The sequence below is a fragment of the Aspergillus ruber genome, assembly GCF_000600275.1.
Source record: "Aspergillus ruber CBS 135680 unplaced genomic scaffold scaffold00006, whole genome shotgun sequence".
NCBI lineage: Eukaryota > Fungi > Ascomycota > Eurotiomycetes > Eurotiales > Aspergillaceae > Aspergillus > Aspergillus ruber.
The window spans coordinates 758341-781636 of NW_024467302.1; the positions used below are offsets into that span (position 1 = coordinate 758341).

At 50.0% G+C, this 23296-nt stretch overlaps 7 protein-coding genes across 7 annotated transcripts; 4 read left to right on the forward strand and 3 right to left on the reverse strand.

The window, feature by feature from the left end:
* EURHEDRAFT_330122 (uncharacterized protein) lies at positions 1-921 on the reverse strand. Its single transcript, XM_040778360.1, has one exon. It carries the CDS (start codon positions 648-650, stop codon positions 114-116), a length of 537 nt encoding a protein of 178 aa, XP_040641015.1. The 5' UTR covers positions 651-921; the 3' UTR covers positions 1-113.
* Positions 922-1192: 271 nt separating this feature from the next.
* EURHEDRAFT_451256 (tyrosine protein kinase SWE1) lies at positions 1193-4365 on the forward strand (the record flags this gene model as incomplete). The annotated part of the gene is made up of 2 exons (XM_040783935.1): positions 1193-3583; positions 3640-4365. The coding sequence occupies 2 exons, from the start codon at positions 1193-1195 to the stop codon at positions 4363-4365; spliced, it is 3117 nt and encodes a 1038-aa protein (XP_040641016.1).
* Positions 4366-12198: 7833 nt separating this feature from the next.
* Positions 12199-14345, forward strand: EURHEDRAFT_375914 (DUF803 domain membrane protein; the record flags this gene model as incomplete). The annotated part of the gene is made up of 2 exons (XM_040778792.1): positions 12199-12933; positions 12996-14345. The coding sequence occupies 2 exons, from the start codon at positions 12199-12201 to the stop codon at positions 14343-14345; spliced, it is 2085 nt and encodes a 694-aa protein (XP_040641017.1).
* Positions 14346-14452: 107 nt separating this feature from the next.
* On the reverse strand, positions 14453-15405 carry EURHEDRAFT_384869 (uncharacterized protein; the record flags this gene model as incomplete). The annotated part of the gene is made up of 2 exons (XM_040779633.1): positions 14599-15405; positions 14453-14549 (listed from the first exon to the last, which is right to left on the reverse strand). The coding sequence occupies exons 1-2, from the start codon at positions 15396-15398 to the stop codon at positions 14453-14455; spliced, it is 897 nt and encodes a 298-aa protein (XP_040641018.1). The 5' UTR covers positions 15399-15405.
* Positions 15406-15813: 408 nt separating this feature from the next.
* On the forward strand, positions 15814-16434 carry EURHEDRAFT_451109 (uncharacterized protein; the record flags this gene model as incomplete). The annotated part of the gene is made up of 3 exons (XM_040783922.1): positions 15814-15991; positions 16044-16169; positions 16247-16434. The coding sequence occupies 3 exons, from the start codon at positions 15814-15816 to the stop codon at positions 16432-16434; spliced, it is 492 nt and encodes a 163-aa protein (XP_040641019.1).
* A 1732-nt stretch (positions 16435-18166) lies between these two features.
* On the reverse strand, positions 18167-19054 carry EURHEDRAFT_410399 (uncharacterized protein). The gene is made up of 3 exons (XM_040781344.1): positions 18571-19054; positions 18263-18520; positions 18167-18211 (listed from the first exon to the last, which is right to left on the reverse strand). Exons 1-2 carry the CDS (start codon positions 18589-18591, stop codon positions 18299-18301), a joined length of 243 nt encoding a protein of 80 aa, XP_040641020.1. The 5' UTR covers positions 18592-19054; the 3' UTR covers positions 18167-18211; positions 18263-18298.
* Positions 19055-21087: 2033 nt separating this feature from the next.
* Positions 21088-23013, forward strand: EURHEDRAFT_451308 (KilA-N domain-containing protein; the record flags this gene model as incomplete). The annotated part of the gene is made up of 3 exons (XM_040783939.1): positions 21088-21349; positions 21399-21593; positions 21644-23013. The coding sequence occupies 3 exons, from the start codon at positions 21088-21090 to the stop codon at positions 23011-23013; spliced, it is 1827 nt and encodes a 608-aa protein (XP_040641021.1).
* Positions 23014-23296: the final 283 nt, after the last annotated feature.

Below are 23296 nucleotides of genomic sequence, written 5' to 3' on the forward strand. Positions count from 1 at the left end.
GCTAGTACTACGGTTACTCTCTTTCATCCTCAAACCTCTTTCCTCTTTATCCGGATTCAAGAGTCAACTTCCATCGTACCTTTTTATCACTGGTTGCGATCCTTTTCCCGAACTCAAAAAACCTTTCTTTCTTCCTTCCTCTTGGACCTCTTCCGCCTATACCGCAATTTCCCAATTCGATACTTTTCCCACTCGCCCCTCCCTTTTCGCGACAACTCACACCCTGCTCTCGCTTTGGTCGCTAATAATCGACATACATACATTTCTCGCGTGGCTGTCCAGTTAAAAAAGAAATTTCCTTTTTTTGGAGGGGCGCCTTGTCTGTCGACAACATACCCCTTGCGCGCGCAGTCTGTCCTCCCCTCCTTCCTCAACGGAAGGGATAGATAACCGCTCCCTCTTCGCTGCGTTTCGCTCGCCGCCCTTTCTGTTCGTCGTCTGTCAACAGCCTCTTTTGTATGCCTGTCTCTTACACCGACTAAGAGAAGAAGCACTATCGCCTTCCTCGCTTCGTTCCTGCCGATTCCGCGCATTTCGCGAAGAAAAATTAGAAGGCGCATCGTGGTTGTCACTTCGAAACATTCCCGCATAGCAGGTTGCGCCGACCGTCTCCCGCTGGAAACAATTTCCTGGCGTTTCAGCGCGCGCATAGATATTATCCGTGTGTCGTGTCTGCCCCGCGTGTCGCGCGCGCGCGTTTTGTGTGGCCTAAGCGCATAGGAGGAAAATATTCCCTAAGCGCATCGAGCCTTTTGGCGTCATCAAATTTCTCCGGGCTCGCCATGGTCTAGATTGGTGCCAATCAATCATCGCCCTCCTTCGTCATTTACACTGATCCACATTGTTACCAAATTTCCGGTGTCTCCCAGTGGACGATACGTACCTTTGCGGCCTAACCGGCTCCGCATTCCACAGCTCTGGTCCTTGGGCAGGAGAATTTGCGCTAGCACTGCCACTGGACTGTTTGTGCTCGATTCTCCACTATCGCTCTGTTTTGGGGTCTTGTTGTATACAGTCAACATCCCATTGTCGTCTTGTTACCCTACGGAAGGATCGTCTTTGACATCGGTCATTTGATTCTCTCTGAAGAGTCACACTATTGCCTCTGAAAAAGATCTCTGTATTGACAACTCCTGGAAGAGATCTTCCTACTATCATTCCCTGTCGTGACGCTTATACATTCCCACTAATCATGGTTGCAACATTTTCGCCGCACCGGGATGCGGGTGGCACGCTTCACCTGCCCTCGCACTCGGGCATTCACCATGTTGATGCTAGTTCGGCCATCCGGCAACTCCGCCGTTCGTTGTCCCGGTCGCCCTCCAAGGGCTCGAATTTCTCCCTGCTCACCTCGCGCAACCACTCACCGTCTAAATCCACCACACCATACGTCTCGTCTCCACTGTCGCCGTCGCGCCGGTCCGGCCAGGGCAACTTTGTACTGCTCCCAAGCACATCCCAGCAGTCTCCCTTTGCCGTGCCTTATCCACCAAGCGCCAAAATCACCCGGCCGGCCATGCGGCGGACACGCACTTCTCCCCGCAGCCCGGTGAAGCGTGTCTTGAACGTTTCGACCGATCAGGGCAACGCAAAGCCTCTGCAGCCAGTTCTGGCGCCTTCTGGGGAGGAGAATTCACCTTCGACTCCCGAAATTGACATCGAGACTACTCCCGACCAACCAGCAGAGGATGTCTGTCAGCACAACGTTTCGGCGTTTGCAGAGAATGCGCTGGGCCCACGGCCAACCCTATCCCGTATTGAGAAGCGCCGGAGCGGAACGTTTTCGTACGGAGCGGTTAGCCCTCTGAAACGCAGCGATGGTACTATGAACTTGGATCAGGCTTCCCGTGGCAGTCCGTCCGCAAAACGGCGCAGCGTCTACACACCCAACATGCCTGGCGAGTTCAGTATCTTTGACAACGACAACGATGATGCCCTCATGATGGGTGACGAACCACTTGAGACTGAGTCTGAAGATGACATGCCGCCGCCGCCAGCCCCGGTTTCGCCGTTCAGCCCTTTTGCAACTGTCCCAAAACGGTCGTGTTCCCTTCGACGCTCAACGCTGCAACAACGCCAGAATGATCGCCCTTCTCTCTTTGGTACACCTGCTGCACCATCTCGTCCACGCCTAGATTCAAATCTGTTCCAACCCAGCAAGGAAAGCCTTTTCTCGCCAAAACCGGAATCGAGCAGCTCGCTGTTTGCGACGTCCTTGAACAATGCGGCGTCTCGCCAGGGCCCTCATCCTTTATCGCGGACCATCACCCAATCGTCATCCAGTTCGAGCCTTGTCGATGACTCGCCAACCCACGAACCCGCTCACAAGAGTGAGCGGCCGCGAGGCATCGAATTTTCCAAGTCTCTCCCCGCGGGAGCTACGCGCCCTGCACCCGTCCGCCGGTTAAACCGTGAGGATTCGAATATGTCCTCAGAGTCATTTGCCACCCCTGAGAACTACAAGCTTGTTAAGCCGCTGCCGGCGGCGTTCATGTCGACGGGTTTGATCTCCAAGAAGAATCGGAATGCCGAAGACCCCCAGCACTCGCTGCGATCCAGCAAGAACATGCCGGACACGCCATGCAAGCGGCCCATCAACCTGTTCCCCACTGCCCCAAAACCATCCGAGGCAGTGCCTCCATCTCCGTTTAACCCTCCGACCACCAGTCGCCCGAAGCCGGGCCCTTTTGCGCGTGGCATGGGGATTTTCGGCAACAGTTTCAACAAGCCTGACCTTTCGCGTCGCAGTAGCTTTGTGAGTATCGACGGTGACGACGTACAGGCCCAATCGCCTTCGGCCCGGTTCGACAGCCAAGCTCTGAGTGAATTGGAATTGCCTCCCACACCCACCAAACAGTCATTCTTCCCATCGCGAACATATCCGCCAACGTCCTCCCAGATTGCTTCTTTGGAGAAGTTGTCGGAAAGCAGAGCGAGTCCTGTGAGTGAGAAGATTCTGCGTGGATCACCGCGGACGCCACAGGACCACATCTTCCCCCCCGATCCTAGTGGCTTGTCCATCACTGCGCAGAATGAGCCATATTCCATTGGGACAGATTTCAACGCCTCCAACCTCCCTGCAACTCCAACTGGACCTCGTGATTCTTTCCTGCTGGCCGGGAAACGCTCAAGTCTCCAGTTGACTGGATTCAACGCCCCCGACGTCGATCCAGCCTTGACATCTCGTTTCCAAAATGTGGAGCTCATCGGCACCGGTGAATTCTCGCAGGTCTTTCGGGTCGCTCAACCACATGGCGAGCCCTCTGTCTTCTCCCTCCCGCCAACCGGACCAAAGTCCCCAGATTCGCTGCCCAGCCAAGTATGGGCTGTCAAGAAGGCCAAACAACCATACTCGGGATTGAGGGACCGTGAGCGCCGTATCCGGGAAGTGGACGCCCTGAAAACGCTCACCAACTCGGACCATGTCATTTCTTTCGTCGACAGTTGGGAAGCTAGCGGCCATCTGTACATCCAGACTGAGTTCTGCGAGGAAGGAAGTCTTGATATATTCCTGGCTGAGGTTGGACTCAAAGCCCGACTGGATGATTTCCGCATCTGGAAGATTCTGTTGGAACTGGCTTCAGTAAGATCTTACCTCGTTTTCCATCAGCGTGCAATGAAATACTAATCCAGCGACAGGGCGTTAAACATATCCATGACATGGGTTACATTCACCTCGATCTCAAACCGGCCAATATATTGGTATCCTTTGAGGGTGTGTTGAAAATTGCTGACTTTGGCATGGCAACCAGATGGCCAGCTGAAGAAGGTATCGAGGGTGAAGGTGACCGCGAATACATTGGCCCGGAAATTTTGATGGGCCAGTTCGACAAGCCGGCCGACATGTTCTCCCTCGGCCTGATCATCTTTGAAATTGCCGGGAACGTTGAGCTTCCCGACAACGGCGTTTCATGGCAGAAACTCCGGAACGGCGACATGAGCGATGTCCCCAGCTTGAGTTTCAGTTCGGACTCCTACGTCTGTCGAGACGCCTCTGGCAACCCAGTTTCGGAGGAACCTTCCTTCGAAGACCTTTGTGCCTCTGACTGTGGTGATGATGACTTTGGAGTGGGTAGCTTCATGGGAGGCCGCAAACCCAAGCCAGTCCCTATGCCTCGTAGTGGGGATTTGGTGAATCCTCCTGAGTTCATGGTTGATGCAGACCATGAACAGGCATTGGATAAGATTGTCGGGTGGATGATCTCGCCCGATCCGCTTCAGCGTCCCACAGCCGACCAGGTACTGCAGACGTATGGCATCCAGTTTGCTGAACATCGTCGTCGGGCCGGAGCCACAATCTACGAAGGCAACTGGGGTCCTGCAGATGAGATCCTCGCCGAAGACGCCGAGATGATGGATGTCTGAACTTACTATTTTCCTTCCCATTCGACACGTGCATTCCAGCGGAGTTGGCGTCATTAATAGTCCTCTGCGGTCTTCTATTTACTCACGCATTTTCACGACGGCGTTGAACCTGGATACATTTCTGGACTCATTTTTCCCAGGCTTATCTTTTTTTTTTTAATATTTTTCTTTGAATGACTCGTTCTGCTGCTCAGCGGAATATACATTTGCGAGCCAATCGAAAGGTACTGCAATCGCAAATCTTCCTCCTGACGGCTTGGATGTTTACCTTCGATGGCTTTTTTTTTTTTTTTTTTTTTTTTTTTTCCCTCTATTTGACCACCCTCACGACTCGGATGATGTTGACCTGATTAACGATTTTACGGGCAGTTCCGGAGTTACGTGAGGATATTCGCTCGCTCCTTTCCATCTTTCCTTTGTTGCCATTGATGCCATGTCTTTTTCCAAATATACCAATTGTTCTATGTGGGGGTTAGGATTCTTTTGATGATCCCTAAGTGGAGGAGTGCTTCCCATTGATTACCTTGTCTTTGTTGATTTGATTCTATCTTCATTTCTTGTTTACATTTTCGGTTTCTTCAGCTTGGACAGGGCTAGGTAACCGACCTGGATAGGACTGGCTGCTCTCATATTGTTTGTATTCTGCTTATTTCGAAGATTCCCCATTTTCTTTGTTTTCTTTTCTCATGTGAAAGCTTTGGCTGCTGTGTAAATGATTTCTTTCCTCTCTATCTGTGTTTCTATGTGTCTCGACCGAGATTTCTTTTTTCTCCCCTGTATTTTTCCTACCATCAGCGAACAGCCTTGTGATCAAGCGGGCTTGAGAACAGGATAATGTCTGTTATTTAGAATTCTTGCATGAAAGCATTTGGTGAACGCCGCCACGATAGATATGAAGTCTCTTTTGCTTATGAATAGCTCTTGTACTCGTAGCCAAACAGTTAACTAAGTTACTGATGTTACTGAGAACGTAATCCACTACCGAGCTGCGCAGCTAGCGTAAGACGCGTCAATTAATTAGACCTTCCATATTCAATTAACTACTATGCTACCAATTCGCTCTCAACGCTCTCAAAATCTGATAGAGCAAGAGGGTAGGATCTTATTAGCTATCCAGGCTATTAAAAAACAAGAAATTCGCGCTATTTGCGAAGCAGCGCGCCACTTCAATGTACCTGAGTCAACCCTCCGTACGCGTCTCCATGGCACTACAACTCGAAGCGAAACACGCGCCAATAGCCATGAATTGACTGAAATCGAAGAGCAATCGCTTGTCCGATGGATATTCTCCCTTGATGACCGTGGAGTAGCGCCTCGGCCTCTACTGTATGAGAAGTGGCGGATCTATTACTCGCGGCACGTGGTGATACCCCAGTTCAAACAGTTGGTGAGAATTGGGTCTCAAAGTTTATAAAAAGGCATTCTGAGCTTCCATCCCGATTCTCAAGGCGCTATAATTACGAGCATGCAAAATATGAAGACCCTAAAAGCATCCAAGCATGGTTTGATTGCGTGCAACGTATGATACTTCAATATGGCATTGACCCTGATGATATTCACAACTTTGACGAGACTGGCTTTGCAATGGGCTTAACCGCTACTACAAAAGTAGTTTCGAGATCTGAACACTATGGTCGGCGACCCCTTTTACAACCTGGAAACCGTGAATGGGCCACTGCAATTGAGGCAATAAGTGCATCAGGGTGGGCCTTACCTCCATGCCTCATTTTCAAAGGCAAGGTCTTTATCGAGGGTTGGCTTCAGAACCTCCCAGGTGATTGGCGTTTTGGAGTTAGCCCAGATGGATGGGCTTCTGATGAAATTGGGCTTCGGTGGCTCCAAAAGACCTTCATTCCATCAACACTTACTCGTATGAAAGGGATTTATCGGCTTTTGATCCTCGACGGCCATGGTAGTCATTTGACACCAAAATTTGATCAAATTTGCAATTAAAATAATATCATTCCAGTCTGCATGCCAGCACATTCATCGCATCTTTTACAGCCACTTGATATCGGTTGTTTTGCGGTGTTAAAGCGATCATTGTGACGGCTTGACACTGCCTATAAGACTAATAATGACAGACGACATCGAACATGAGCAGAACCCTGTCGTACAGTGGTATAAGAAAGCTTCCATCCTCTAGATAGGATTCTTTTTCTTTCTTTTTCTTCTCCAGACTCGATATTTTCGTCGATGCCTACAATAGTTTAGATAGGAATATCATTTCGTCAGTATCTACTATTTCCGAGCCCGTGACAATCTTATGGTCAGCTTGTTGAAACCAATATGCGTCTTAGGATCAACCATATTGACAAATTAGACTTCCTTGAGGCCTACTTACACGCAAGAATCGAAACTTTCAAACCAAATACTATCAAAAATAGCTTCACAGCAGCTGGTTCAATACCTTTCGACCCTGATCAAGTGCTTTCAAAGCTCAATGTTCGGCTTCGTACACCAACCACCCCTAGAAGCCAGGGTAGTGATTGGGAGCCAAAAACACCCTCAAACTACTTGCAATTACAGAAGCAATCCTCATCAACTAAAGCATTGTTCTGCACAAAATCAAGAAGCCCACCGAGTCCGCTCAATACTGCAATAAATCAGATTCTTAAGGCATGCTAAATCGGTATGCATTCAGCTGCTATTCTTGAGAAGGAAGTAAGAGATTTACGTTATCTGAATGCAAAGCAGAAGCAGAAGCGTACACAGTCTAGAAGGCAGATACCTCATGAAGAAGGCCTCCTCAATAGCTCCAGCACCCCCGGCCAAGACGGCCTTCACCACCTTTACAGCCGCGCGCACGAGGGCTTTACTGAAGTGTGATGCCTGTGGAAATGAAGGACACAAGAGAAATACATGCCCAGATAGACCTAGATAGCTTAATTCTTAATTAATTGGCGTTTTGGTTGAGCAAAATTGATTTAATTACTATAAGTGGGAAACGGGTGCGCAGCTCGGTGGTGTGCACAGCTCGGTAGTGGATTACGTCAACGTAACCTACTAGCGAGCGGCCACTACAAGCCAGCGGCCACCCGGAGTATTGCATACAAATTGGCACTTCTCAGGACCTCAAAATCACAACTAAAGTTATAAGTGTTCTGTTAAAGGTCATAACATCTAATATTGATGCATTGTAGAAGCCTCTTTGTTTTGTCTATAACGTTTAGAATTCTTTTATCATCTGAAATACAGTGTTATTCCCAATACAGCTGTATTTAATGCTGTCTCTATGTATTGAAAAGAACTGAATATGTTATGAAATTTTGGGGTTAACCTCTGCTTGTGTACGTCGAAATAACTGATATTCCAATTTTCAGGCCCTACCAATGTGTCATTGTAGAGATATTGAGGTCTTAAAAAGTGCTATTTTGTATGCAATACTCCAGGTGGCCGCTGGCTTGTAGTGGCCGCTCGCTAGTGGGTTATGTTACTTTAAAGTTAGCGCCTGGTTATTCAGGTGTGCCGATTGCCACCAGCCGCGGTCTTGGCGCGGAGCTTCAAAACACTTCAACACTTCCTCTCCCATTCGCAGCGCAGCCAGGACAGCTCTTTTTCTTTTTCTATACCCTTTTTCCTCGACTAAATACTGGCTCTCTATTCCTGTTCTTGCTGGACCATCTCGAACTCCTGAAACGAGGGCTCCCGAGAGCCATATTTGACCGTTGACCAGAAATACGCCGCAAGCTCATTCGCGTCCTAAAGGCTGCTACCTGGCTTTCTCCTGTGACCTTGGGATCAGCATTAATATCTACTATACCGAATTCCGTATATTAATTGACGACCCAACCTTTCGGTAACATCCACCACATACACCTCCCGAACCCATACTGACCTTGCGCTTCCCTAAAATAATCAGTCAATCAACCGAAATGGACCACAGGACCTTCATCTCAGACACCCTCCTCCGCCTCACCGGCGCCTCAGAACCCACAATCATTGACTTCATACTCGCAACAGCATCCTCCGCCAAATCCGCCCCCTTATTACAAGACAAACTCGTTCCATTCCTGGACGGTAGTCCCGACGACGTTGGCGCGTTTTGTCGCGAGTTATTTGCGCGGACGAACTCTACGAAGAGTGCAACGGCACCGGTACAAGCGGCGAAGGAAAAGGATGTGTTGAAGAAGAAATATAAGCTTGTGGATATGGGTGAGGACATGGCCGATCTGGGGTCATTTGGGCCGGTGAACGTTGAAGCGGATCGGAATAAAGAGAGACGGAGGCGGGGGGAGAATGAGAGTCGGAGCCGGGGAAAGGAGAATAGGAATGAAGGACGGAGCGGGAGCAGATTGGAGAAGGATGAGAGCCGGAAACGAGAGCGCAGTCGGGAAGACGGGCGGGATCATCGGTCCAAGAAACTGCGCAGACGGGATGTGGATGATTTCGAAGGTCGTTGGGGTGATGAGGAGATTCCCGAGGAGGAGCTGTATGAGGAGGCTGAGGAATTCGGGGAGTCGCCTGCTAAACGTACACGGTTGGATGATGGGTCTGCATCGCCTCGATCAGATGCGTCTGCGGACTTGGATCCCCAGACGAAGCAGGAGGTGCAGCGACAGCGAGATTTGCAGGAGCGGGATGAATTCGCGAAACGTCTGGCCAGCAAGGATGATAGTAAATCAAAGAAGATCGTCGAGGATCGGACGAGGTCTGGTGAGGCGGCGCGTCGACGGGCGTTGGCTGATGATGCTTCTTCGAGGGCGTCCGCGATGCCGGAACTGAGAATGCGTTCGCGACAGGAGTACTTGAAGAAGCGAGAGACTGAACGGCTGGCGCTGCTGCGGAGACAGGTTGCGGAGGAGACACAAGAATTACGAGAGAACCCGAGCCTGACGCGCAAGGAGAAGGAAGAATTCGCTAGAAACCGCGAAGTGCTTCAGATCGCCGAGGAACGGTTACGAATTGACGACTACCGAGATGGTTACATGATGCCAGAAGACTACATTACGGAGAAGGGCAAAATCGACCGCAAGAAGAAGGAAGACGCGCTATATAAGCGGTATGTTGATCGCGATGAAATGGGCCATGAACGGTTCGTTACGGAGCATGAGGAGTGGGAGATGGAACAGACGGCCAAGGCCAAGGCGCAGATAAAGAAACCCGAATTTGTCGATGAGGGAAACTACGAATATGTCTTTGATGATACCCAGCAGATCAACTTCGTCACAGACACTAAGCTCGAGGGCACCCAGAAGCCCATGACAGGCGAGGAGCGCATGTTCCAGGAGAAGCTCAACGCTGCGGAGCAGAAAGCGGCGTCGATCGAAGAGACCCGGAAGAGTCTCCCTATCTACCAGTTTCGAGATCAGATTATCCAGGCTGTTCAGGAGCATCAAGTTCTTATTATCGTTGGTGAAACTGGTTCCGGAAAGACGACCCAGATCCCGCAGTATTTGCACGAGGCAGGGTATACGCAGAACGGGATGAAGGTTGGTTGCACGCAGCCTCGACGTGTGGCCGCGATGAGTGTTGCATCGCGTGTAGCAGAGGAAATGGGTGTGAAAATAGGCAACGAAGTCGGTTATGCTATCCGGTTCGAGGATAACACCAGCGACAAGACCACTCTCAAGTACATGACGGATGGTATGCTTCTGCGAGAGCTGCTGACAGAGCCGGACCTTGGTCAGTATTCCGCGCTGATGATCGATGAGGCGCACGAGCGGACGGTGCCAACCGATATTGCTTGTGGTCTGTTGAAGGATATCGCGAAAGCGCGGCCTGATCTCAGACTTCTCATCTCCTCTGCGACAATGGATGCGCAGAAGTTCCAGAAATATTTCGATGATGCGCCCATCTTCAACATCCCCGGACGACGGTATCCCGTCGACATCCACTACACATCGCAACCAGAAGCGAATTTCCTGGCTGCGGCTATCACAACGGTGTTCCAGATCCACGTCACGCAGGGACCTGGTGATGTCCTGGTGTTCTTGACGGGTCAAGAAGAAATCGAGGCAGCCGAGCAGAGTTTATCGGAAACAGCGCGGAAACTAGGAAGTAAAATCCCCGAGATGATCATCTGTCCGATCTATGCAAATCTGCCGTCCGAGCTGCAGACGAAGATCTTCGAGCCGACTCCGCCAGGTGCACGGAAGGTCGTACTGGCCACGAACATTGCGGAAACGAGTTTGACGATTGACGGTATTGTCTACGTTATCGATCCAGGTTTCGTGAAGGAGAATGTTTTCAACCCGCGAACAGGCATGGAAAGTTTGGTCGTGGCGCCATGCTCGCGGGCATCGGCTAACCAGAGAGCTGGTCGTGCTGGTCGTGTTGGACCAGGCAAATGCTTCCGCTTGTATACCAAGTGGGCGTACCATAACGAATTAGAAGAGAGCACAACACCTGAAATCCAGCGGACGAATCTGACCAGTGTGATTCTAATGCTCAAATCGCTCGGTATCGACCAGCTGCTAGACTTCGATTTCATGGACCCTCCACCAGCAGAGACGATCATCCGCGCACTGGAACAGCTCTACGCACTGGGCTCCCTGAACGACCGCGGTGAGTTGACAAAGATCGGACGGCAAATGGCCGAATTCCCCACCGACCCAATGCTCGCCAAAGCAATTCTCGCTGCAGACCAATATGGCTGCGTTGAAGAAGTCCTCTCCATCGTCTCAATGCTTGGCGAAGGCAGCGCGCTCTTTTTCCGTCCCAAGGACAAGAAAATCCACGCCGACAGCGCGCGCAACCGCTTCACTATAAAGGACGGCGGCGACCACCTTACCCTACTCAACGTGTGGAACCAATGGGTCGACAGCGATTTCAGCTACGTCTGGGCGCGCGAGAACTTTTTGCAACAACGCTCTCTCACCCGCGCGCGCGACGTGCGCGATCAACTCGCCAAGCTATGCGACCGTGTCGAAGTTAATGTCAGCACCTGCGGAGCGTCCAATATTGTGCCCATCCAGAAAGCCATTACTTCTGGGTTCTTTCCGAACGCGGCAAGATTGCAGCGTGGAGGCGATAGCTACCGGACTGTCAAGAACGGACAGACAGTATATCTACACCCTAGTAGTACGCTGTTCGAGGTGAACCCAAGGTGGGTTATTTACTTTGAACTGGTATTGACGAGTAAGGAGTACATGAGGAGTAATATGCCGTTGCAGTCAGAGTGGCTGGTGGAGGTTGCGCCGCATTATTACAAGAAGAAGGATTTGGAGACACTCGGGGTCGAGAAGAAAGTTCCTAAAGGGCAGGGAGCAGCTGGAGAAAAGAGTCGCATGTAATTTTGTCCATAGCGTAATTTTAATAGAGTGCATGCCAGTCATCGGAATGCAAAGAATCAAGATTAGGTTATCTCGTTATCTCGTGCTTGATTGCGATCATCTGTCAATCCGTCGCTCTCGTTGCTGGGTGGTCCAGCCTCATTGTTTTTACTGTCTCAACATTTCCTATTCGGTCCTTTCTTTGTTGTGTGTGCTCCCCTGAATTCCTTTTCTGTTCTTCTCCCATTGCTCTGTTTTTTTCAATCCTTACCTTCATTCTACCATTTTCCACTCTCCACTTCCTTTTTGGTTGTCTTGCATTGGTTCCTGACGCTACGTTGTCCCGTCGACGGCTTCTCGCATCGCATCGCATCCATCGCATCCATCGCATTCATTGCATCCTCAGACAGTGTCGCATACTTACATTCGATCCTCAATCCGATCCGTTTATTTTCGTTTTCATGTTATCGCCGATTAGCTTCCTCCGTTCAATATCCTATTGACATTGACCGTGCTATCCCAAAACGGAGGACGGCTTGCCGACCGCAAGCGTCGTCCCTCTGCTCATTCTCACTGCTGGACAGTGAACATTAAAGAATAATAAACCCCCAAGGCCAACATGGACCCCTCCATCCTCCCCCGAGATGACGCCTCCGGCCGCCCACCCATCTACAAAGCAATTGGCATTTCCCTGGCCGTCGCATCAGGCCTCTTCATCGGCGTCTCTTTCGTGATTAAGAAAATCGGACTGCTAAAAGCGAATGCGAAATACAACGAAGAGGCCGGCGAGGGATATGGCTACCTGCGCAATTTCTGGTGGTGGACTGGGATGACGTTGATGATTGTTGGGGAGATATGCAATTTTGTTGCGTACGCTTTTGTCGATGCTATACTTGTTACGCCGTTGGGTGCACTGGCGGTTGTGGTGACTACGATATTGTCTGCGATATTCTTGAAGGAGAGGTTGAGTTTCGTTGGGAAGGTGGGCTGTTTCTCGTGTATTGTGGGTTCGGTGGTGATTGCGATGAATGCGCCGGAGCAGTCGTCTGTCAGTGATATACAGGATATGAAGAAGTATGTAATCACGCCTGGGTTTCTGTCCTATGCGGGTGTGATTGTGCTTGGTTGTGCGTTTACAGCATTCTGGGCTGGTCCGCGGTGGGGAAAGAAGAATATGTTTGTGTATATCAGCATTTGCAGTCTGATCGGCGGATTGAGTGTGGTTGCGACGCAGGGACTTGGGTCTGCGATTCTGGCGCAGATCAATGGCAAGTCGCAGTTCAAGGAGTGGTTCCTTTATGTGTTGCTGGTGTTTGTCATTGCGACGTTGCTGACTGAAATCATCTACCTGAATGTATGTTGGACAGCGCCAGCTGAACTTCGGCTTCTGTGACAGGCAAGCTGACAATTTGACAGAAAGCATTGAACATCTTCAATGCCGCCCTCGTTACCCCAACTTACTACGTGTTTTTCACCACCTGCACAATTGCTACCTCCGCCGTCCTTTTCCAGGGCTTCCAAGGCACCGGCAAAGAGATTGCAACAGTCGTCATGGGTTTTCTGCAGATATGTGCGGGTGTCGTCCTTTTGCAACTATCCAAGTCAGCGAAAGATGTCCCCGACGCGGCTGTCTTCAAGGGCGATCTCGATCAGGTGCGTGAAGTAGCCACGCAGGAGGAGAGTGAGACGGAACCCAAGGCCGATTCGATTCGCGGAGCTGCTGCTATCGTACGGCAGTTGTCTAGTACGAGACGAAAAGGGGAGGAAGAGGAACTCAGACGGTATCTCAGAGAGAGAAATGAAGATCTCAAACCTCCGGGTGAAAACGAAATCGTTGAGTGGGATGGCTTGAGACGAAGGAAAACTGTCCTGAATGGTGCGAGGTCACATACGCCAGGCTCAGTTAAGAGCTCGCTTCCACCATTAGGAATGTCACACATTCCAGAAGAAGAACAGGGCCAAAATGAAGACAGACTCAACCACAGCTTCATCGAGGGCATCCGTTCCCGAGCATCCAGTTTTCTCCATCCTCAATGGCGTCCGATCAACGATGACGACGGAACAATGCCACCAGATACCACCGACTTCGCCTACACACGCAGTCCTACCCCACAAGCAACACCAAAACCGGTATACAGTGGTGGAAAACGCCAATTCTCATTCAACACCGTCCTCAATCGCCTTAAATCCCGTCCCTCCAGCCCAGCACACGGCATCCTCTGCTCAACACCAACATCCGCCGAAAAAGAGGCACTCAAAAACGCCACAGAAGAGGAACGTCTCGGTCTCGTGCTTGGTGGCGAATCGCACCATCCTGAAGACGACGAACTAAACGAGCGTCTAGCACGAACAGAATCGGTGTCCTCTGCTGATTCTAGTCTAGGCGGCGGACAGGCCATGATGGATCGTCTGCATCAGTCGCTTGACGAGGCGACGAGGATCTATCAGAGTCCAAAGCCGAAACAGAATCAGGTCTCTGTGTCGACTGTCTCAACTGCGCTGGGGGCTCCTTTTGAGGGGAATACGGTTTATCCTTTATCTTGTTCGCAGCCGCCATCGTATAGCACGTTACCACAACCTGAGGCTGTGCCAACGCAGCCACAAGCGCAGAGGTCAAATCCATTACCTCCAGTTCCGCCTGAAAGCCCACTAGTCGCTGCAGGAGGTGATTCGCATGTGCGGGTTGAACTGCGGTCTCCGTATAGTCCTGTGGGGTCAGATGTGTCCAGCCGCGGACGGGGTGGATGGCGTCGAGAGGACTATTGATTGCTATATGAATAATGATTGATGATGGTCATGTTAAACTGATCACGTCATGTTGTATATAATACGTTAATGTGTATATGAGGGTATCATGATAGAACAAAATAGAATCATCTCAGCACCCCAAGAACAGATGGCTGTTTGCCTAATCTTATGGCAAACTTCGTTTCCGATAGTCGTTTTTCCGCTTTAATACTCTCGAACGCCCTACCAACGTTAGCATCAACCTACTCCAAACAAGACAGATGATAGCTACCATTCAACCCCCACAATCTTAACACCCCTCGCACACCTCTCGATCTCCTTCTGCAACTTTCCTGCCGCCAATCCTCCACCAGCACCTTTATTCGCACCATTATTCGGCTTTCCGATGATAACATGCGTAACTGACCGAGCGAAGACGAGCGAGAGTTTCGCGCCGTTAGACACGAGAAGGCGCTTAAGTTTGTGGTCTGAGATGAGCGGCATTGTCGAGCCGTTGAGGTAGATTGTTGTTCCGGTGAGTATCTTTTTGGATGTCGGGGTGATAGATGCAGGTGTTGATGCGGGCGCGGGTGTGGCTGCATTTGCATGTGTAGCTGTATCTGTATCTGTGTCTTTATGTACAGTTGTAACAGATATATCCCGGTTCGCGTCGTGTGTAGATGTACTTGTACATGCAGATGTAGGCGTTAGCGTTAGCACAGGCATATGCGTGGATATATCGGACGCATCCCCTCGAAAACATTTTGATTTCCCACCCATCTCTATCTCACATGAACCATCCCTCCTCTTCTGCACTCCACCCATAAAATCCGTAATCTCCCTCCCTTCCTTTCCCTTTCCTCTCCCCTCCTCCCTATCCATCATCACCCACTCCCCCTTCCCCCATCCATTGTAGTCAGCATTACAATCTCCAAAAATAAACTGTCGGTGTAACTTTTCTGTCCTCGAATCTCGCCAGGCGGTGGTGTGCGAGAGCGTGGGTCCGTCAGCGCGTTGGTGGCCTGCTGAGGCGGAGGACCAGGGGTCAGAGGTTTGGTGGTTTTTTGGTTGTGGTGGTCGTTCCGGGGGCATTGCTTCTGGTTTTGGGTGTTTGGTGGTTGTGTTAAGTGACACTGAATTGGTGAGGTGAGGTGAAGGTAAAAAGCGAACCATGGGTGGAATGCTGATGTTTTTCTGTTTTGGGTTAGTTCCTTGCATAATTTGAGTTAGTCATTCCAGAGTACAGTATTTCATTGTACCTAAATTCATACATACGTGATTGCTTAATGATGAGCTGTGTATGCCCTTTATATCTATATATAACAACAAGAGCAAAAGTGATCATTACGAGTTTAGCAACATAATTCTCGTAGACAGGCAGCGGAGCGGAGCGGGACAAGAGCGGAAGCACTGTAGCCTATTCACGATTGCCTATTCATATCTAGAAACTTGAATTCGCTTTAAACAGCTCTATCTACACTCTCCACAAAAATACAAATACACCAATATGAAACCCATATCTATCACGACAACCGCTGCCCTCATCATCTCAACGCAAGCTACAGCTAAACCAACATCCTGTTCCACCGTCTCCCCAGTGACACTCACCTTCTACGGATGGCCCGATAACGACCCGCCTAGTGCGGAGATAGCGTATGATTGTGGACGAGGCTATGAAGCCGGAGGTACGCGCTTTTACTCACTATTGAGTGAGTATGAATTAACAGGTGTATGCAGGAAACGGGACATACGACAATCCTCTAACAGCTGCAAGTGCGCCGGGTGAATTTGATGAATGCGAGATTGTCTATCTGCCGTATATTCAGAGATATGTACGGTTTGAGGATACATGCGCGGCGTGCAGTATGTTTTCCTATGTTTATACATATGTAAATGTATATATATGCAATGCACGTGCATGCGTGCTAATGAAAAAGCAGCCACGAACTGGGATAAAAAGCAACACCACATCGATATCTGGATTGAATCAACGGAGTTTGATGAAAGTGGAAAGGTGCTGGGCTGCGAGGATACTTTGACGCCAAAACATGGGATTCGAGTGGTTCGGAATCCAGGGGAGAAGCTTAGGGTTGTTGGTATGTCTCCGGGCACCGCATACAGGAGGTAGATCTACAGTATGTATGCTAACAAGGTTTAGAGAAGCCGCTATATGCAGATGGAAGGTGTTATATCGAGCTTGCAGGGTATAGCAATACGGAGTCTTGTGCTGATGCTGGTCCTGGGTCGCTTGATGTCGGGGATGAGCATGACCACGAGCATGAATATGAAGGCGATGATGACGAAGACGGTGAAACGGTACGTATGCACTCATCCTACACTATAACATCCACTGACCATATTAGACTTCCTCAGCAAAATCCATATCTAATTCAGTCCGAGATTCTAACCTTGTAAGTACTCCGTACCATGCTTCCCGTCAGATATATGCAGCTAACCAAATAGGGATTCCTCGTGCTCGCCGTTGCTTATTTCCTTTTTCAGTAATGCACAGGGTACCTAGCTTATACTTGCTTTAATGAATGCGAGATCGGTTTCATATATAAGTCAAATGATATAGATCGACTACTTGCAGTGATGCCAGTATGCATCTTCCCGTCTACACTTATACAGAATTAGTCAGACGCATAAATGAATAATAACAAACCTCGGAGGACTTCTCTCCTCCGGCCAACCCCGAGTATTCTGGATTACTCGCCCGAGTAAATCCCCAGTATAACACTAATAATGTAGAGGCCCGATGACAGAGTGTCCTGCATGCAGCAAGGCAGAAATACGGTGAATCTAAAGTATGGCACGGGGTATACCTCCCCTCCAGAGAAGTACTCCGTACATAGTGGCTGCTACGTCACGGTGGCTGACAGATGTCAAGCGGTATGCAATCCATTTCACACACCGGCATTGGATCAGATCAGATGGGGACGGAGACGGAGATGGAGATGGAGGGGGAAAAGATGGGACGATGGAGGGATTGATGATCTGGCGGCAAGACTCGCATATGCAGCGGGTGTATGCATTGATAGTAGTAATCTACACTGAAAAGTGAACAGTCCAGAACATGGATAAGAAAAGTCCAAGCAAGGAGGGGTGGGTGGTGGAGGGGGGCAAAGAGGAGCAAGAGAGGGATGACAACTCACTCGCTTCTGACGTGGTCGCGTCCACCGCCAGTCATGCCGCGTCACCTGACTGTTACACTGTATTGTCTTACCGTACAGAGTCAGAGGAGTGGTAAAGTACTCCGTACTACAATGAATTGGCGATTCATGACTGACCATTGCTTGTTAGGTGTTTATATATCCAGGGAGATAAGCAGTTAGAAATGTAGGTACTATGCATGTGAGGTAAAGGGTCACACAACTGCACTTGAGAGAATTTGGAAACAGCCAGTGTTATGCACCACGGATAGAGCCGTGGCAGCTGCAGGTACAGCCGTACTGTTTCGTACTTGTACAGAGTACAGAATCATTAAGAATTTTTACAAAGTCCTCTGTACAGAGAGTCAGTCATGGATGCCCGAGTCAGAGAACGAGATGATTGGCGGAGGATCACCCATAAATACCCGACTTGCATGAACCTGTACGATACATGTGTGTAAGTACAGACAGTGTACCGGTACTGTAAGTAACACTGCACGCGCCGATCCTGTGATGAGAGTGGGGCCTGTAAGCGCCAAGGATTTCCCCTCTTTGATTCCAGGTAGTGATTGGCCGCTGCAACGCCTGAAATATGGCTGGCCATGGCTGGCCCGCTGATCTGCTATGCGTAGCCGGCGGGTGTCGGGCCGTGATGCTACATCTCTACTTACGGAGTACAAGTACATGCTTTATCAAGTAGAGTATGTACGGAGGAGTAATATTCTACTCTCTACAAGTACTCTGTATACAAGTGTATGATGATAACGGTCAACGATTATGGTATCTATACTGATAAATGGTTAGGTGATGCGTTGTCCCCACGCAAGGGGTTAGAACCGGTCAGCCGGTGAACAAGCCTATCAGAAGAGCCAGCGAAAGCAGGGATAGGGTGGTTTCAATTGTGTGACGGGGCCAGGAGGAGAGCGGTGAAATAATATCCCTTGCTTGCTTGCCTTGCCAGATGGAAGATTCAATATAATACCTGGACTGGCGATCCCAGGGTGCCCGTATCGTGGTGAGTTCTGAGCCACTGGTTCTCTGAATCCTTGTCAAACTTCTCATGTCTGTGCGACAGTATGATACGGTAATACGCGGGCGCTAATGGATCGTAGATCTACTCTGTACTTGTACATAGTAGAGCAAGTATTCAATCGAGCACTAGAGATGGGAGTGTACTAGTACTAGTACATACAAGTGCTCTGTACGGAGTACAGAGCACTTGTATGTATGTACAGTAATGGCCGTTATGCATCGGGCAGCTGCGCGTAGTACCCAGAACTGGGACTAGCATCATCCCGGCAGCTCAGGTCGATCGAATTACTTACAGGTGATCTGACAAATTCAATCCTTGTATGGTCCTTGCTTCTATCAATTGAGTATGTATCTATCTGTATCTGTCTGTACTCCGTATGAAGAGAAAAGGACTCTCTGTAAGCGTCTAGCGGTGACCTGCGGGGACAGTGCGTGAATTCTAGTTCGACAGCTTTGCTAGTTCTTCCCTGTCTTTCCGAAGAATATTGTTGAAAATCCACTTCTAATAATTTATTATTATTATTATTCTAGTTCCGGAGAGTGGCACTGGCACTAGTATCTGATGGCAGCTCTTCCTCTGTTGGGTTTAGAGTCTTGTCCACCGCCCGCTGGTCTTGTCTGCCAGTGAAAAAGACCGCTCTGACCGGACTGAGAGAGCATCACCTCTTTTTTCTTCTCTTTCTCTTTCTTACATATATTCTTTCTATCTTCGTACATTGTTTATTCGATTCCTTCAAGGACTCTTGGTCGGAATAGAATTCACGTGCAGGTAAGTTTGATGATGATTGTTATGTTATGATTGTTTCTTTTTCGCGTCGCGCCTTGCTGCATCGAGTCTATCCACAATAATCCCTTCCGAACGACGGCAGAAGACAACCGACAGAGACAGACAGCAGACAAGAGACAGAGACAAGCAGCCGACGCACATAGCAAACTCAATCAAGCGGTGTCCCAAAATATCTTTATCCCTTTCTTCATTACTGCGTTGTTCGGTGATGATTCCATTGCATGTTGCCCTCCAGACTGCCATCACCGCCATCCTCATCTGAACAAGTGGCTCTTTTTATTATTATATGTTTTTTTATTATTATTATTTTTTTTTTTTTTTAAAAAAAAAAAAAAAATAAGAAAAATTTCTTTTTCTTTGGTTTTATTTTGGTTTTATTTCTTTTTATCGTTATTACTTTCTTGAATTATTGTCATTACTACCAATTGTTGTGGCTCTACCGTTCTTCCCGCTCACTGGGTCGATCGCTCCGCTCGCAGTTCTCTTTCTTATATCTACCACTCGTCCTTCTACCACGGTTCATTCCATCAGACTTCTGTCTACTGTTCTGTGTTCTAAAAAAGAATCACATCCACATACCGCTCTCCATACATACAGATACAGATACACACACTTACATCCACGCTTATCGGATCTCCTGCGTTTGCTGCTCCTGCTGCTGCACGGGCCCAGCCTCCAGCTGTCTCTCTCTGTCGGTCTACTGTCGGTGTCTCGCTGCATCATCCCTTCGTTTGTTCGCCTCACACATACTTCCTTCTTCCTCCACCTCCACCTCTTCCCCATACATACATATATCTACTGCCCAACCCCCATCTTGTCTCGCTCTGTTGCTTGCCTCCGTCTCGCATGATCTAACGTTGTTACGATTTCTTCCTTTTTTATTTTGTTTATTTATTATACTTATACTTTTTTTCTTCTTAACTTAGAAAAAAGAGACTGCACGATTGACGCCCTGCTTACGACCTGTTACGATTCTCGCCTTTAGATCTGCTGCTGCTATACATACAACGTACATCCACTTCGCATCGTCTGTCCTCCTTCAATTTGACGACTGAAACGTGACCCATGAACTTTTGCCTCTTCTAGCCTTGCCTCTTCATGGTTCCTTGCTGGTGATCTCAATTATTACCATCACCTCCCAGAAAAGCTTAGATTTCTTGCATCTTTTCCAGCGTCCTTCGAGCGTTTTTTAACGGTTACGACCTGCCACGATCTACGCCACGACTGCACAGCCTTTGCATTTTCTTGCATCTGTTTGGCATCATCTTTTTCCTTTTTCCTGCCAGCCATCTTTTGTGTTTGATTCTTATAACCGTGCATGCCGATACTTCTTCGGTTCTTTACCACTGCACTTCTCACATCTCGTTGAAATATACGGCGTGTCGAACATCTTTTAGTTCGACAGCCTTCCAAGCATTCTTGCTTGTTACCCTTTTTCTAGCCGGTTCTCTGACCAACCGAAAAACTGGAGCTCCCGTCGATCTCGCAGGTCCATATGAGAGGTCCTGCTGAAATCCCTTACTACAACCCTCACGCTGCTGAACGGCCGTTGTTGCCCGGTGACAAACTCCCTGCCTTGAGCCTGCCCACGGCCTCGCAGTCTGCCTACCGGACCGCCTACCCTGACCCGTCCATCACCGGCTCTCACACTTCGAGTACGCGCACCAGTCTCTCTGGTCCCACCGCTGCTCTCCACGACAATCGCACCCCGCCGCCCTCTGCTGATCTCGCTACTAGCGGCTCTGCGGATTATACAGTGCCCTCCACTGTCAGTGAGAGCTACTACCCTCCTCCTCATCCCATCAGCAGCATGAACCACACCCCTCCATACATGGACGTTCACTCGTCGCACTTGTCATCTGCTCAGCCGTATGCTTCGCAAGCTGCCACGGCTGGTGGCATGTCTCATTACTCTTACCCGGGACAACCCCCGGTCTTGCAGCCGGCCTCGACTACCTACGGACCCGCCAGTTCGTACTCGCAGTATGCCTACCCTGGGGTAACCTCTCCCCAGTCTGCCACTCAGCCACCTACGACCTCCATGACTGCCGCCCAATTGCTGCCATTGCCAGGTGAGTTTTCTTTCACATCAATATTCCTTTACCATACTAACTGGAACAGCTGTCACCAATCCCTCTGTGGCACCACCGTACGGAAACACTAGCGGCAGCCCGACGCAGGGATATGTGTATGATACCACTGGTCAGATTGCGCCTCCCGGGGCCAAGCCACGTGTGACGGCCACTCTGTGGGAAGATGAGGGCAGTCTTTGCTATCAAGTTGAATCCAAGGGTGTCTGTGTTGCACGAAGAGAGGGTAAGACAAGTCTTGCACCATGCTCTAACGACAGAGGCTAACATGTCCAGATAACCATATGATCAACGGTACCAAGCTGCTCAATGTCGCTGGCATGACTCGTGGTCGCCGTGACGGTATCCTGAAAAGCGAAAAGGTCCGTCATGTGGTCAAGATTGGTCCTATGCACTTGAAGGGCGTGTGGATTCCATTTGAGCGGGCTTTGGAATTTGCCAACAAAGAAAAGATCACGGATCTGCTGTATCCCCTGTTTGTGCATAACATTGGTGGTCTGCTGTACCACCCTACCAACCAGACCCGGACCAACATGGTCGTTCAAGAGTCGCAGCAGCGACGACTGGAAGCCCCTCAGCTTACCCGGACCCCGGGACCACAGTCGTCTGCCCTGCATCATCACCACGCACTGCAGACACCAGTGCCCTCGCATCTGCCTCCACACAGCATGGCGTCGCAGCCGGGCCGACCGGCCCTTGACCGGGCACACACCTTCCCTACTCCTCCGGCCAGTGCATCGAGTCTCATGGGCATCACGAACCAGAACAGTTCATATGAGTGGGGCAGCCAAGTGCAGAACTCGCAGCCGCTGTCCATCGATACGACGCTGAACAACGCGCGGTCTATGCCCACCACACCCGCCACGACTCCGCCAAGCAGCCTGCAAGGGATGCCATACCAAACCAGCCAGCCAGCATATGACACGAAGCCGTATTACTCGGCAGCCCCGGCCTCTCACGCGCAGTATGCTCCTCAGCACCCATTGACGACGTACGGACAGAGTCTGCCCTCGTCTACATATGTGAAGAGTGAAATGGGTCCTCCATCGGCACGAAACCCGCCGGAGAGTGAGACTGCTGATGTCAAGCCGCCGGCTAATGGTCAGAACACCGAGGCTGAGCAGGAGTCTGAGTACGTGCAAGACAGCGGTAGCTACAGCAGTGCCAACCGCGGGTCGTACACGTACACCACCAACCCGTCGGTGAGCACGTTGACGGGGGAGCATTCCCAGCTGACCCCCGAGCTGAGCTCTCCATCTCAGCAGAACGGGTCGGGTCGCATGACCCCTCGCACCGGTGGTGCCCCCCCCCCTCAATGGACCGGGTACAATACGCCTCCGCGCCCGGCTGGCGCAGGCAGTCTTTACAACATTGTCAGTGATACTCGCGGCACGCCGGCCAACGGCTCAGAATCTTACTCGGTCGCATCCAACTCCGCTCCGACATACTCGGGGATGAATGGATCGTTGAGTGCTGGCAGTAAGCGTATGCGCGAGGACGACGACGTGGACCAGGTCGTTCGTCCGGACAGTCGGGGTACCGACTATGACAGCAAGCGACGAAAGACCATCACCGAGGTGAACGGTCCTCTCGTTGGACCGCCTCTGATGCAGCCCATGAAGGCCGGTGGTGTTCGTCGTTGTTAGTTTTCTTTTCTGGGATTTGCTGGACAAATGAAATGAAATGGGATTGGGTACCGGTGTTGGTTGAATAGACCACGTTTTTTATATTATTTTCTTTTTCTTCCGTCGTGTTTTAATCTCTTTTCTTGCGGATGGATATGGATGAGCTGTGCATTTGGGCTAGCGTGCCCTTGTTTCTTTTTCTCAAGCCTGGTCAGCGTTATGGTGCTCTTGGTCTCATTTGGCATGTGCTTGTATCTGAAGGGCTTACGACCATGATGTTACGAATTTCCTAGATGTTTTGATT